Genomic DNA, 14,238 nt, shown 5'->3' on the forward strand with positions numbered 1-14,238 from the left:
TTTACACAACACAGCTTGGAAAATACTGAACCCACAATGTTCACTACTTGGATTAATACTGGAGAAAGTGAAATCAGTTCCACCTAAACTAGCCAGGCTCTTCGTTGTGACCACTCAGTTCAACTGCATCTTCAGGAATAAATTCACCTCCGAATAGTCTAGCAAAGTAATGCTGCTGCTCTTTTTATTACCCAGGTGGATCTACGGGTAAATGGACCGAATGCCTCTGCTCCTGTCTGGCCTTGCTGCTCCCTGCGAGAAGGAGGGACAGCTCCCAGGCTCTTTGGGACCCATGCTTTGCTCACAACCCCATCTATAAGTTGTAGAAGGCTAAGAAGGGCTCCTTTCCTTGGTCATTTAAGCCTTTTAAAATATTTGTTCCTTGGTGCCCAGCTAAAAACTGCTATTATGACTCCCACTGACGCTCAGAAGCACTCTCAGACAAACTAAAAGTTCCAAATAACTCCATTAAATAGGTTGATCCCTGCAACTTAAAATTATTTAAATTCCTTTACATATGAGGTTTAAGAAAAGGGGACTGAAGACAGGAAGAAGCTCTTCTTTGATACAATGTCAGAGAAAAAAGCACAGTGTCCAAAGCTGCAGTAACATGTAGGATTCTGGAGAAGTCAAACCTAAAGACACGAGTTTTCCAAGGGGAAAACATAGCATGGCACTTGATAAAAAAAAAAAATGCAGATAAGTGGTCAAGTTCACATCATCCCATACCACAAGGAAAAGGATAAAAGCAACATCTTTTTCTTTTTAACAATACACCAGGAATATTGCCAAGGTACTGAAGTATGGGAAGACAAGGAAAGGAGTATGTATTTAGATGAAAAATAGAAAAACCTACTAATCTCCTATTACCTAGAACAAGGGTCTTTACATTTCAGGATATAAACTCTAGAAGCTATAATACTGAATTTTTTAAAAAATATTTATAGTGCTTTGGAGAAGCAATCCTTTATTTGTAACTAGAATATTCAACCGTTTTCCATTGCATTCTAACAAAAAAGTTTTCATTTCTACCATAAGCATTTCAATGGAGAATAAAGATGTATCCCTACTATTTCTAGCACAAACAAGCCTGATGAGAGCATCACGTTTTCATTGAAACAACTTTGTATTGGCCTCCAATGGAACAAGGTTACTGAAATAGAGGAGCAATTCCTATGTTTTAGCATCTGTTCCCCTTAAAATCTATGTATAATTCAGTACAGACTATAAAACACTGTATGAAGTCTCCTTCAAATGTGTAAACATTTTTTTGTTATCAACTGAAATCTGTTCCTTGACTGCCATTGGGTTTATATTGGCTCCCTCTTCTGGCTGACATGCACAAAGTGCAGTGTAGTTGAGATTTTTTTTCTCTTTTCCATAAATCATGGATCTGCACCAAAGGCAATGGCATAGCACAGAAATCATTTCTCTTATAATCCACTCAGGAAAACTGGCCAGTTCAAATCTGACTACAGCAGTATCAAAAATGCCAATCCAAAGTAATAACCAAAAGAAAAACAAAGCCATACACCATGGAAGAAAAAAATTTCAAACACCAATTAGAAGAAAAACAGATATGCTGGAGGAAGCAAATAAAAAAGGATATCATTGTGGGGACTCTTTAAGAAGAACAGCTCATTCAGAATTCTGAATTAGATTTGGAAAGCTATTTTTCATTTTAACTATATCATTTACTTTCTAACTGTTCTTCTATTACATTCAGAAAATAATCACCTAAAATATTTTTAAATATATTGAAAACATGTCTAAATTATTTTCAGATGTTCTTTGATAACAGTCCAAGGACATTTTTTAAAAGTTCATGAAAAATTTAATGAATTATTCTAAATTTTAGCAAAGAGTGAGTCTGGGAGACGGGAATTTCTTTAGTACTTTAATATTTACACTCATACTAAGCTGCAGAAATGCATCAGTTACCTGCCCATCTTTGAATTATAGATTACATCTCTCTTTAAAAAGTAATCAACCAACCATCACGAAAAAATATATAGCCAAAAAACCAAATAGGTCACAAATATATCAGAAAAAATACTGTAAAGCTGCCAAACCCACTTTGTTTTTCCAGATCTTACTTCAACATACCGATTTTAACTTTGATATAAAGAATTATGCTGAAGGCTTCCATCACAGGACAGGAGTTTTAACCTAGTCATGACTACAGAATTAGCTATTTGTAAAGGAGACTCACCTTTGTACCCCTACATCTTTTGTATCCTGCCTAAAACTTCAGCTGAAGATAATTGACTTTTCCCCCACAACTCCTAAACTGAGATCAAACACCAAATTCCTCTAAATTCCTCTAAACTTCTTATAAGATCACTCTAGGCCTTTGTTTTTCTTCTGACATCTTCTTAGGTCTGTGGTCACTTACACTGAGAAGACAGTGAATAATAAATGTAAAAAGCAAAAGAACAAATTAGAGCAGCAAACTGACAACAGCATGTAAAATTACTGTATTGGCCATAACATGAAATGTACCCAGGGTTTGTAGCTAAGAGCGAACAGTTTTTCCCTTGGTTCCAAAGACTCTTATCTTTGGTACTTGTGCAAATTTCCTCTCACCAGAGACTGTAGCCTGGTTAGGAATGAAAAGTGTGAGACAAGGGTAACAGGCTCTGACAGTCACACATTTCTGCTCAGTGGGTTACAGCTTAAACTTGAGTATAAATAAATGAATATCAGAGTATTTCTCTCATGTAGTATTACCTCTATTTAGTCTTTGTTCCGCTCAAACAGTTCCTTCTGGAATTATTTAAATGTGGATTATTCTGAACAGGCAACCAGAATACAAAACACAGAAACAGTCCCCAGTGAAATTTCAGAATTGCACATTCATTTTTTTCCACAAGGCTCTTGTGATTAAGACTGTAAAAAGGGGTATATATTGAAACACAAAGTGAAGCAAAAAAGAATACATCAGATCATGCTCAGGTTTATAATTTTTTATGTTGCCAAATAAACAACACTCGTACTCATCATACACCACACCACTATTCTTTCTTCATCTGTATAGAAAGTTCCTCAATAACCTCTCAATCATTTTCTTGGGGAAAAAGAAAGGAGAGAAAAGAAACAATCTCCACTGCAATGAATTAGATTGTTGAACACTGTATATTTCTAGATAGAACATATCAGTGAAAACATTTCTGTAACTCTGTTCCCAGTTATTCAAATCCTATTATTCCATTTGTAGAGCAGAAAGAAATAGTCTATCATTAGGGCCAAAATTTCCTAAGGGGTATATTCATAAACAAGTAGTTCAATGATTAGATCAATCACACCCAAGGTTGCAGAAATTTCATCCTGCAATAACGTTGATGTTGTAATTTTGTGGCAAGTAAAATATTTCCATCTGAATGACTTAACTTCAGCGCAAGTAAAAAAAAAATTGTGATGAACAAAAACAGTTAAGAAATTGTGTTTTCTTAATATAGTATTGTATACCATATACCCTGATTATATTTATAAAAAGACCTATGGGAAAAGAACAGCAAACCAACGAGGCTGGGTAATCTGCAGTGTTTCCATTTTGTGGTTACCCAGAAGCAGCTGCAGGCTGGGCTCAGCACCACCCAGCTCCCAGCACACCTGCAGAGGCAGGTATGAGCTCACAGCAGAACAAGCAGCAGCCACACAGGGTGGCAAAGTGCAGTGCAGGCAGCACCAGCCCCTGCCATCAGAGAGAAAAGCAGTGCTCTGTGATTACCTTAGTTTTCCCTCAGGCATCCAAAGGCATCAGGCTTCTCTGCCAAGCTCCTGTCACCCGCTGGCAAGCACATTAAAAATGGTCTACATCTCAGTATTATTAGAATAAGCTAGTTTTAGTTATAGAACTATGAATTTGGCAATATTGCTACAAGCATACACAAATTATACAAATCAATTACTATTTGGAAAACAAACTGGCTTATATTTACCACTGATCAATGATGCAGCAGAGTACTTAATGACACCCAGGCATTTGCAGAACATGCACGCTGTGCCAACAAAACATATAAACTTAAGAGTCTGAGACATCAACCTAGAGCTCTTCAGCTGATGCCTCTGGACTCTGATGGGTTTGGTGTGTATGCACCACACACACATAAATATTGGCTGCAACAGATGAATCCTTCAGTGCAGCTTTAGGATGAGTTGAAGAATGGAACAATTCCCTAGAAAATGACATTCATTTATTGCAGGTTGGCACTATTAAAAGAAAAAGAAAAGAGGAAAGTACAGTGAAAACTGTACTTTGGAAGTAGCTGTAACAACTGGCATCCAAGGAGTCCTTCAAGAATCAATTTGATGGAGTTTTTGGTAAAGTGATCTCACCAGAAGAGAGTCGTGACAGAAACAGAATTGAGTTGTGCAGATCATTAACTGAACAAGTTGTTTCATTTCAGATTATACTTCACTATGCCAGCTTTCAATAATATTGTCCTTCCATTTTTTCACATTTTCCTAGGGAATTTTATAGTTGTTTTAAAATTCAACACTTTCCATCCACATTTTTCGCAAATTAAAAATATTGCTATATGATAAATCACTCGATCTTTATCAACGTGCAGCATATCACTGTTGCTGTAACATGCTTACAGGCACAAACCTTGTTTATGTGGCTGAACTTTGCTTGCAGCAAACACAAGACCAAACTTACCCCAAATGCCTTTCACCCCAGCTAGAGAATTCCTACCTCGTGGCAGGAGAAGAGGCGCACTCCCTCCATCTGATGGAAGACGGGGTAGTGGGTGCTATCGATGGTGTCCCGGCGGTAGACATCTCCCACGGCCAGAAAGGCGTCCAGGCCAGAGTGGATCAAGTCCCACTGGTGGGCTGATGTGTGTGCTCGTAGCATGTGGTCACGATTCAAGTAGTAGTTATCCTCTTTCCTCCTGCTGGCATGGTTTTGTGGAATAAGTAAACTATCGAAATTCTGCTGGACTGTAACCACTGGAGAAAGACCGTCGTACACAGAAAAGAGCGGAGTCCCACGGCGTCCCAGGTAATGTTTGTAGAAGTGCTCCTTCACCTGCTCCTTGATTAGCCACAAAGGGTGATGTTTTCTGTTGTGCAAGTTCTTCCCCACCTTGGAAAGAATCTTCTCTGTGACATTGGTGTAGTCATCTTGAGGATAGGATTTCCCAAGCAGTTCCACCGTATTTGAGCAGGGTGCACTGGCACCCAAATCTGAAGGTACAGACTTGGATGAAGAATGCCTTGAATGGGTGGGAATTCCTCTTACTTTTACTTTTGATGATAAAGCTGTTGTTTTAGAATACTTAGCTACTCTCATGAATTTCCAGAGCATTGCCATTGTAAACTTTATGATCTAGAGAAAGAAAAGGAATTAAAAATATTTGAGTTAGGAACTGCAATGTTGCTAGAGGAACTGCTATTATCTTAGGGATAGATAAATCCAAATGTCTGCTTGATTAGCATGACAAAGTTCCCATTATAAACCACTCTTTTGACCTCAGAGGATGGAAAATACCCTTGTGGTCAAATTTCAGCTTGGATATTTTAATCAGTTATCAGGCTTCTGCATGACTGCACCAGTAATAACGACTCTAGACCTAGCCTGAACCCCATTCCAGATGATGCCCTTTAAAGATGAATAAACATCAGGCCTTCTTTCAAACAATATTTTTCCTCCAATTAAAACATGTGGCAATAACTTCATATTACTTAAGAAAAACTAGGAAACTTAACAGTGCCCTTCAGCAGTCAGAACTGGCTTACAACAAGCAATTAACTTATTGCTATATCATCTCCATTAGCAGAAGCTGCAGAACGTGTTCCACATCTACCTGATGCATGTGGCATGCACTATGCAATCATCACTAATTCTTATTAAATGCCAGACAAAACCAGTTTAACCTTTCAAACTACTGAACCACTGTGAAAAAACAGATGGCCAGACAAGACATATATTTATATATAAACAGCTTATTAAATTCTCATGTGAGTATTGCACAAGATTCACCATAAAGACTGCATAAAGTCAGAAGCAATGTTAGAATTTTGCAGTGATCACAATGTTTCCATATGTTCCCCAGGATGGCTGTTTGCACAGCTTCCATGGCTGTACAGGGGAGGCAGGCTTGTCAGATACCAGGAAGGCAAAGTGATGAGATTCTTCAAGTTGCCTGAAGAACTCATTTCCCATCAAGGGGCCACCTTTACACATCCTCCCAGTTCACAGACAGGCCTTGTGCTTCATGTGGACACAGCTGCATTCTCTGTAGAGCTCAAAGATAATTCCAAAACCAAAGAGTTTTGAGAGTGATGAACCTTTCAGTCACTCCATAGGCATAAGCCCATTCTGAGATGAAAAATTACTTGAAAATCTATAGATGGGCTTCAGAAATATTAGCAAAGGTCCCAGTAAAATAATTAAGCATTAAAATTTGCTTATTATGGAATGGGAAAGCAGAGGCATTAGAAGTTAAGTGACCAGGGAAAGGCAACTGCTACAAACTGGCTTGTACTTCCCTATGAACCAAGAATTACAGGGCCACAGGTTTTCTGAGCGAAAGAATTTTCTGCAAAAGTCATCTTAAAGAATTAGGGGAAGAAAGGACATAAGCAATAATAAATGCACCACAGTCTTCAAGGGATGCAGTACTTAGGATTACAGTATCTGGCTAGCCTTCCACAGGAACATAAGGAAAACAAGTGTAAGTAACAAAATAAACAAGGTGAGACTATTTTTCATACTTTCATGCTTCAAAATATGTATGCAAATGAACAGACGTACTAAAATAGAGAGTCCCAGATAAAAACAAATCTGTAAAAGATAATGAGTATGGTTAAATTTGGCTTTCTTTCTTCTGGCTTGTATCTATAAGTTTTCCACAGGTCTTTTTCCTCAAGTCATATCTCAATTAATCAAAATAAAGGCAAGTTGGGTAGACAGAAATTAATCTTGGTGGGGAAGCATAAGATTACTGAATATTTGGTTTAATCCTTTTTCTGGTAGAATATCTTTAGAAATAAGTAACAGCTATAAATTTTATCTAGTTTTGAAACTTTTAAGAATAACTGCCTTTGGCAGGGAGGCAGTAAAGAGTTTACAAAGCTATTTCATCAAATTAGCTCTTGATCATTACTGAGAATGTTCTTCAATAAATGAATTCACACACATATCAGAAACCACTCTGATAGAGGCTAAGCAAGGAATGGTCTTACATTTTGAAAAGAGACCCCATTTTCCTGAAACATACGTTCTCCTTCATGGAAAGTGAGTTCTCATTTTCAAACAGCTGCTTGAAATACCCAGTCCTAGTCAGATAATGAATTCAGCTTCCCTTAAGTAAATATCACCATCTGCCCATACATTTATTTTTCTAAAAACTTCAATTCAAAACTTACACATAACCGTAATTTACAAAAACTCCCATAACTTTATCGTGATTCTTGTGATGTTTGCTGCTTTCTTAAATATCATTCCTCTGAGAATCAGACAACCTCATGAGAAGCTTAACTTTCACATAAACAGTTTTGATGATTATAAATTTATGGAAAAAGAAATAAGAACATGCACCACCAGTACTGGGGAGGCACTCTTGTTTTTTAAGACTCATTATTTTTAAGGGAGAGTCTATAATATACATCTTCAAGGGCTTACCTGATTATATTTCAGTATTTGTAATGAGGAAGGCTGCTATCAGTTTCTGACAGAAACACTCTTTTTTCTAAGCAAGTGACATATACTCCTAACAAACCTGTACAGGAGAAAAACCTACAGATGAACCTTTTATCAGAGTTTTTATCTTAACATTATGCCTGTGCCTTAAATAGTTGAATGGCATTATTATGTGCATTAACATTCTAATCCAAAGCAAAATTTGAGCAGTATGTAATGTGAACAATAAGAAAAGTTATAGTTTTTAGATGAGTTATCCAATGTCCAGGTACTGCAAACAACAGCAAGCAAGTACTAAATGTGCCCCTAACATGGTATCACAACCAGAGTTCCAGAAACACTCCCTCTCCCACCATAGTCACATATTCCTCTTTCAGAAAAATGGTATTGGACTTAGTTCAACTCATCTGGTGATAAGTTACATTTGGGCAGAGAAACCACAGAGAAGAAAGTAAAATATGTTTACACTCTGCAGACTGTACACAAAATCTTCAAACCAAAGTAATGTTTACCAAGGCAGAGAGCAACACTGGAAAATAAAGACATCTCTTTACCTTTTTCTAGTAATAAATACCTGGTGTTAAGAACACACTAATTACTTATGTTCTCTTATAATAAACAGAAATGCATGCATTTGTGCTTATTTATGTCTATGTTTATCTAAACATCTGGAAAAGTAGTTTAAATGTATTATTTTCTTCCTTTATTTCCACCATGCTTTTCATTTGGCAGGGAAGCAAAACTGTTTTCTGTGCACACTGACAAAACCTGAATCCCACAGCAAGGCCTGCCAGCCAGCTAACAAGAGCAGCGAGCCAAACAGCAGCTGCAGGTCCTGTAGCTGAAAACAAATACATAAACGGGAAATAGACATTGAACAACCACCACTGGCATCTACCATCCAAAGATGACAAAGCCCTCCACCAGCATCACCAGCAAATCCTGCACTCTGGGTTTGACAGTGGCTCTGGCTCACAGCTGGGAGCCAACACAGGGCTCTGGATGAAGATGCAGGGCTTTGGAAGCTGTTCTGCTGGCAGCACTCCGTGGGGTTTCTCAAAGCTCTGCAGGTGGACATGCAAGCACCAGGCCCACCACCTCCTATTTCACACATCCTCAGCCAGACAGCACCTTGGACACATTTCAGGGTACCTCAGCAGCTCCCCTGAAGCTCCATGGCTCAGGTTGCTGGACCTCATCTCAATACTGAGATGTCTACTACAACTCTAGTCTTTGACAGGAACGACATCATACACTACTTGGAACGACGCTTGCACCTAGCTCATGCTTTTAAGCAGCTCCAAGGCAGACCAGAGGACAGGAGGTGGCATCCACACCACCCAGGGGTGAAAAGGCATAACAACAACCCTGTCCATGCTGTGCATAGACCAGGCACAGATGTGACCACACCTGCCAACATCAGTCCTGTATCACAGACCCCGTGACATTTCTACAGCAGTTTCAATTGATGGGCAAGGCTCCTTCCTCCTGCACAGAAAACCAACCATTCCCCATGCAGCAGCCCAGCAGACATTACACCATAGTCAGGAGCCTGACAACAGGGAAATAGCAGACAGAATACATCAGACAAAAAATGCCATGATTTTGGAGCACATGCAAAAGGCAGTTTGATTTGATAAGGGATCATACTGCTGTACTGTTAAGGGATGTCCTTTCATGTCTAAATCCAGGTTTCCATGTCATAGTGCAGCAAGGATTAAGACAGCATTATCACAGCTGCAGTGGTATTTGTCACAATTCTCCACTGCCCAGCTGAGGCTTAGGAAAGAATTGTAGACTCAGTGAAATTCCTCCTTACATCTGCTTTGAAAAAGAGGAGAAAAGAGGGGCAGTTTAGCAGCCCACAATCAAAGGAGACAGTGATGTGCACCAATGTTGTTTTATTCGCTCACCTCTCCTGTAAAAGTGCAAGAGGGACAATGCTCCTGTTTGAGCAAACCAGAGCCCAAAGGGGCCAGCTTGTGGGGCCATTTGCTCAATGTTTGCATCTGTGAGCCACGGGCACCCTCGCTCCTGCTGACCTGTTTCTCTCTGCCCTGTGCTTTTTACAGCTTCTGGCTGCAGAAACACAGATGGGCTACTGCATACATAAACCCAAGTACATGACGGGTTTGAAACCAAAATTCTACAAAGATGAGAGTCTGTCTCCTATCCAAGAATAGCTAATTAATGCAAGACTCTGAAGTGCCATGGAAAATGTTAGAAAAGTTGGGCTGCCACCATTTTGTGATGTGACAGCTTTTATCTACCGTATGTGTGGGGAGGGGAGTTCAACCAACATAGCATATGTTAAAACAAAAATTATAAACATATGTCAGCCTGCTAAAATTGGACATTTACCAGTCTGCTTAGCAATTTAGCTAAGCATTGAATTTTAGTTTTGAAAACTATGTAGGCATACAGCAGCAAATATCATTGTATTGCCATGACCAGATCTGCCTTTCATATGATATAACATAAATTGTTTTGCATGCAAAACTAATAACAAGCTCAGATGTTTTAATGCTCATTTTAAAATGATGATACATTATTGCACACCAGAACAGACTTCTACTGAGCATGCTGGATTTATATAACACATACAGACTTCTGAAATAGCCTTGCAGATAAATTAGAATGGATCCATTTTAGAACCTGACCTTCCAAGGGCAGAATATTATCAGATATCCCTGATGATGGCCAAACACCATTAAAGTACTTCGTGAACTACAAAGCACTGGCAAGATAATATAGCTTTCAAGTATTTGGCTCCTAATTTTTTCATGTACTTGGAGTTCATCTAGTTAATAATCTGTCAGTAAGTTCCAGAAACACACAGAACAACTTTTTATAATTATTTTCTTATTTTTCTTGACTGAAGCAAAAATATGTCATATGTTGGCTGGCTGTCTGCTCTGTAATGGTGATACATTAATCACAATGCCACCTTCGGCAACATTCTGAGGCTTGCAAAATTGAGAGAGAAAACTAAAAATCCTTTCCTGGGATAAGGCATGATCCTGCTTTCTCTCAGTGCAACACATAAGAGCTTCTTAAATAAGAAAGGTATGAACAACCATGCTCCTTTTCCACTGACACAGAAGATGCTGACTGTCTGAACAAAGGCCAGCATCCCATGGCCTGTCTCAGACACATCAGCACCTGGAGGCAAGGACAGAAAGCACAGTCCTCACTGCTGAGGCACACCTTCAGCCACCTGCACCACTCCCTCAGGACTGCAAGACGGGCCAAGATAACCACAGTGAGCAGCAACCCTGTGGAGAAGGGAATGTACCTCTGGGGAAGCATCCATTTCAAAATGTCTTGCATCATCCCTTGAGTTCAGTCACCACCCAGCTGCGGGCTGGATACTGCAAATGATGACAAAATGCTATCCCACTACAACAAGTTTCAGTGCCCCAAGCAGGCCTCCCAAGGATGCTGCAGGCTCTCCTTTCCCTGCTAAACAGTGTCACTCCAGGATTGTTCAGGTTTTTGGATAAGTTTCCCACTAACTAAAAGGATAATGCTTCCAGACACGATTCAAGGCAAGTAAAATGCTTCTCAGTAGCCAAAACACTTGCAAACTCTGTAGCTGTTCTGCCAACTGGTATGAGACCATTTCAAAGACTCATTTAATCGGATTACAAGACAAGTTATAGTGAATTTGTTTTAAACAATTCGGTAGATTATCTACACACTGGAATTTGTAATCAGCAAGCTAATCAGGTACACCAAATTGCTGAATTATTGAGACAGTATATAATTTTTCAAAAGATAAATGTATACAACATAGACTATTAAGAGTATATAACATAGACCCTAAGATTTAAAGACCACAAGCAAAACAAATTCAGACTTCTGGGTGGGTGGAAAGGCACCAAACTCTCTAACATGCATAATTCAGAAATATAAGGTGAAAAGCCTGGTAACACAATTTCCATTTGGACTTTAAAAAAGCAGATTAATAAAAACAAAATAAGCAAATTCTGAGGAAAGAAACTATGGTTGGAAAAAGAAATTATCTATATGCATGACAGAAGATTAAACGAAGGAACATCATCAGAAACTATCTTTTTTTCTTTCATTTATACCTTAATTTTTTTTCCCACAAACTAAAACAGAGTTTGTCATTAACTGAAGAAACGTCAATAAGGCCCTTTAGTGGTAACTTCCAATAATGCATATGACTAAGGCACGCAGAGCTACTAAAAATTAAACAGCTGTGACCTGATCTCCTGCCGACATTCCTGTGTTCTTTCTTACCTCCACAATGAGACAAAACAGCTAAAAGTCAATGCCTTATTTTAAGGGAAAATCCTCATTATACAAACATATTTTGAATACATTACATTACAAATTATAGACTGTGAAAAGGCAATGCAGAAATTATTCTCAAATATTCTCAAATGTGTCTACTTTCTTTAAATATATCCATTTTTCAAGGAATGCAACCTGAAAAAACACTACCTTTGGCTGCTGAGGGAATATTCTTTTTCCAATGCCTTGGAAGTGTTGCCAAACAGTTCTGCATTTGTAAATAACTGTCAGATGAAAGGGACAGAGACACTTAAACACTTATAAATCCTCACTGCAATATTATCACTATTCCTTCTGCCTTCTTTTTTCCTTCAGTATCTGCAACTCATTATGTGTATTTTTTTACAGGTGCATACACCACAACAATTTTACTCCTGCAGAGTTTCATATAAGTAAAAATAAATTTGTTTCGAAATTAAATATTAGCAGTATTTATTGTAGTGGGGTACCTTCTTAGTTCTCACTGATTAGCTACACCATTTGGGCATAATAAAACTTTAGAGACCTCATCCTGCCTTAACAGGAAGCAGGAGTAATACCTTTTTTTTTAAAAAAGTTATAAAATACCAAGAATGGGACACATGCAGACCTGGTAACAGTGCAAAAGACAGCAGGGAAGACCAAATTATTTAGACAGGACATACCAGAGGAGGCATGAACCATTAAGTACATTCACAAATGAGAAAGTCTTCAGCTTTACCTACTGTATCCCCATAGTACTGATTGTTATTCCATTCTTCTGGAGAACTGGGGAAATCTATGACTTACCACAAATCTCCAGATGCTCTCCTTAGTAATACTCTAGCCAACATGGTATAGTTAGAATAATTTAAGTAGTATTATAAACCAGCAAGCATAATTAGTATTTAAGACCCAGGAGTTATTTCATGGCTGTAATATGTATATAATCAACAATATTTAAATCAAACAAGCGTTTCTTAGGATGTTTCAACCCTAAGTAGCAGCAGGAATATTGCAAGTTTTGTATCATATCAATTTTCTATCACATCAAGCTTTAAAGAGATCAGTTTCACAAATTTGCTATCATCTTAAGTCAAAATATCACCAGAGATCTGCACCTCAGTCCTAGCTGTGATATGAACTTGGTCTCAACTCAAGCTCTAACTCAGCTGTTGTATCATTCCTTGGTCTGTCTCTGTCACAGAAATAATGAAAGTGTGAACAGACAGAGCCTTTATCAGGACTATGTATGTTTCAACAGCCAATCAAAAAAAGAGAGACAAATATCTCTACGGATTCCCCTTCAGAATCAATAAGTCTCACAGACTTCAGGATGGATAAGGAAGAGAATATGTGGATGTTTGTAGTGGAGACTCCACTGCAGCACAGCACCTCCCAGCTGGAAAATGTAGGGTCACGTGTGTACAAATAAGTCATCTCTAGTTTGAACTGCACCATCTTCATTTATCTGTCATGGGCTCTGACAAAGCATTTAAGGAAAAGATTAGAAGGCTCCTAAGAAAGAAACTACATTTCCCTGCCTGGGGCATACCACTTGTCTGAGGTTGGTTGGAACAGGCCTGAAATATTAACGAGTAAGCCATTTGTCAAGAAAATTATGCAAGAAAACTTGGCAGCCATACAGAGGGGTTAGCAATAAGATATCAAGCTAGGGCAGTGCACACTAAGCACTTGAAAGAGAAAACAGGAAGGAAAAAAATGTTTAAATCATTTTCATTTGCCTGTTCACATTCATAAGCTTTGGAAGAAAACAGTAAATTAATGAGTGAGTAAAACATCACACTCAGTAATAACAAGTACTAACTTCTAAAAAGGACTATGAGCTGCTCTAGGTCTAGAATTCATGCTTTTAGGTATTGATTCCTTCAAGACATTTCTCCTAGTGACATTCTTTGCAAATAAACTTGCTTACCAGGTAACATGTGAGCTAAAAGATATTGCCATCACAGAAACAACTTAATTATTGAAATTTCACATAAGTAAATGGGGGAGAAAAACAATTTGCACAAGGGAAAGACACACAAAACCAAAAAAGCACATTATTCTTGAGGTTTCCTCACAAATCATAGTGAAGAAAAGCAAAGACAAAACTGTAACCGCTCTGTAAAATGAGATGTTAAAATCTATACTCTCTGAACAGACTGAAGACCTAAATCACTTCCAGGAGTTTCCAAGTATCACTTCTCCTTAAGAGGAACTTGCAAAAGAAAAAGATTTAAAACACTTCAGTCAGACTCCATATTTATTTTTAATTTTTATATATTTATAATGTAAGTATGCTTTAG

The 14,238-nt window shown here is 38.2% G+C and overlaps 1 protein-coding gene across 2 annotated transcripts in view; it reads right to left on the bottom strand.

Annotated features, from left to right (window-relative positions):
- Positions 1 to 14,238, bottom strand: part of FARS2 (phenylalanyl-tRNA synthetase 2, mitochondrial) — a 233,475-nt gene that overhangs the window by 174,544 nt on the left and 44,693 nt on the right. For both annotated transcript variants that reach the window (XM_063161288.1, XM_063161294.1), the window contains one exon: positions 4,700 to 5,335. In XM_063161288.1, the coding sequence (XP_063017358.1) occupies positions 4,700 to 5,320 (621 nt within the window). In that variant the 5' untranslated portion in view covers positions 5,321 to 5,335. The remainder of the gene's footprint in view (positions 1 to 4,699; positions 5,336 to 14,238) is intronic.

This window comes from Melospiza melodia, chromosome 1 (assembly GCF_035770615.1).
Source record: "Melospiza melodia melodia isolate bMelMel2 chromosome 1, bMelMel2.pri, whole genome shotgun sequence".
In the NCBI taxonomy this organism is placed as follows: domain Eukaryota; kingdom Metazoa; phylum Chordata; class Aves; order Passeriformes; family Passerellidae; genus Melospiza; species Melospiza melodia.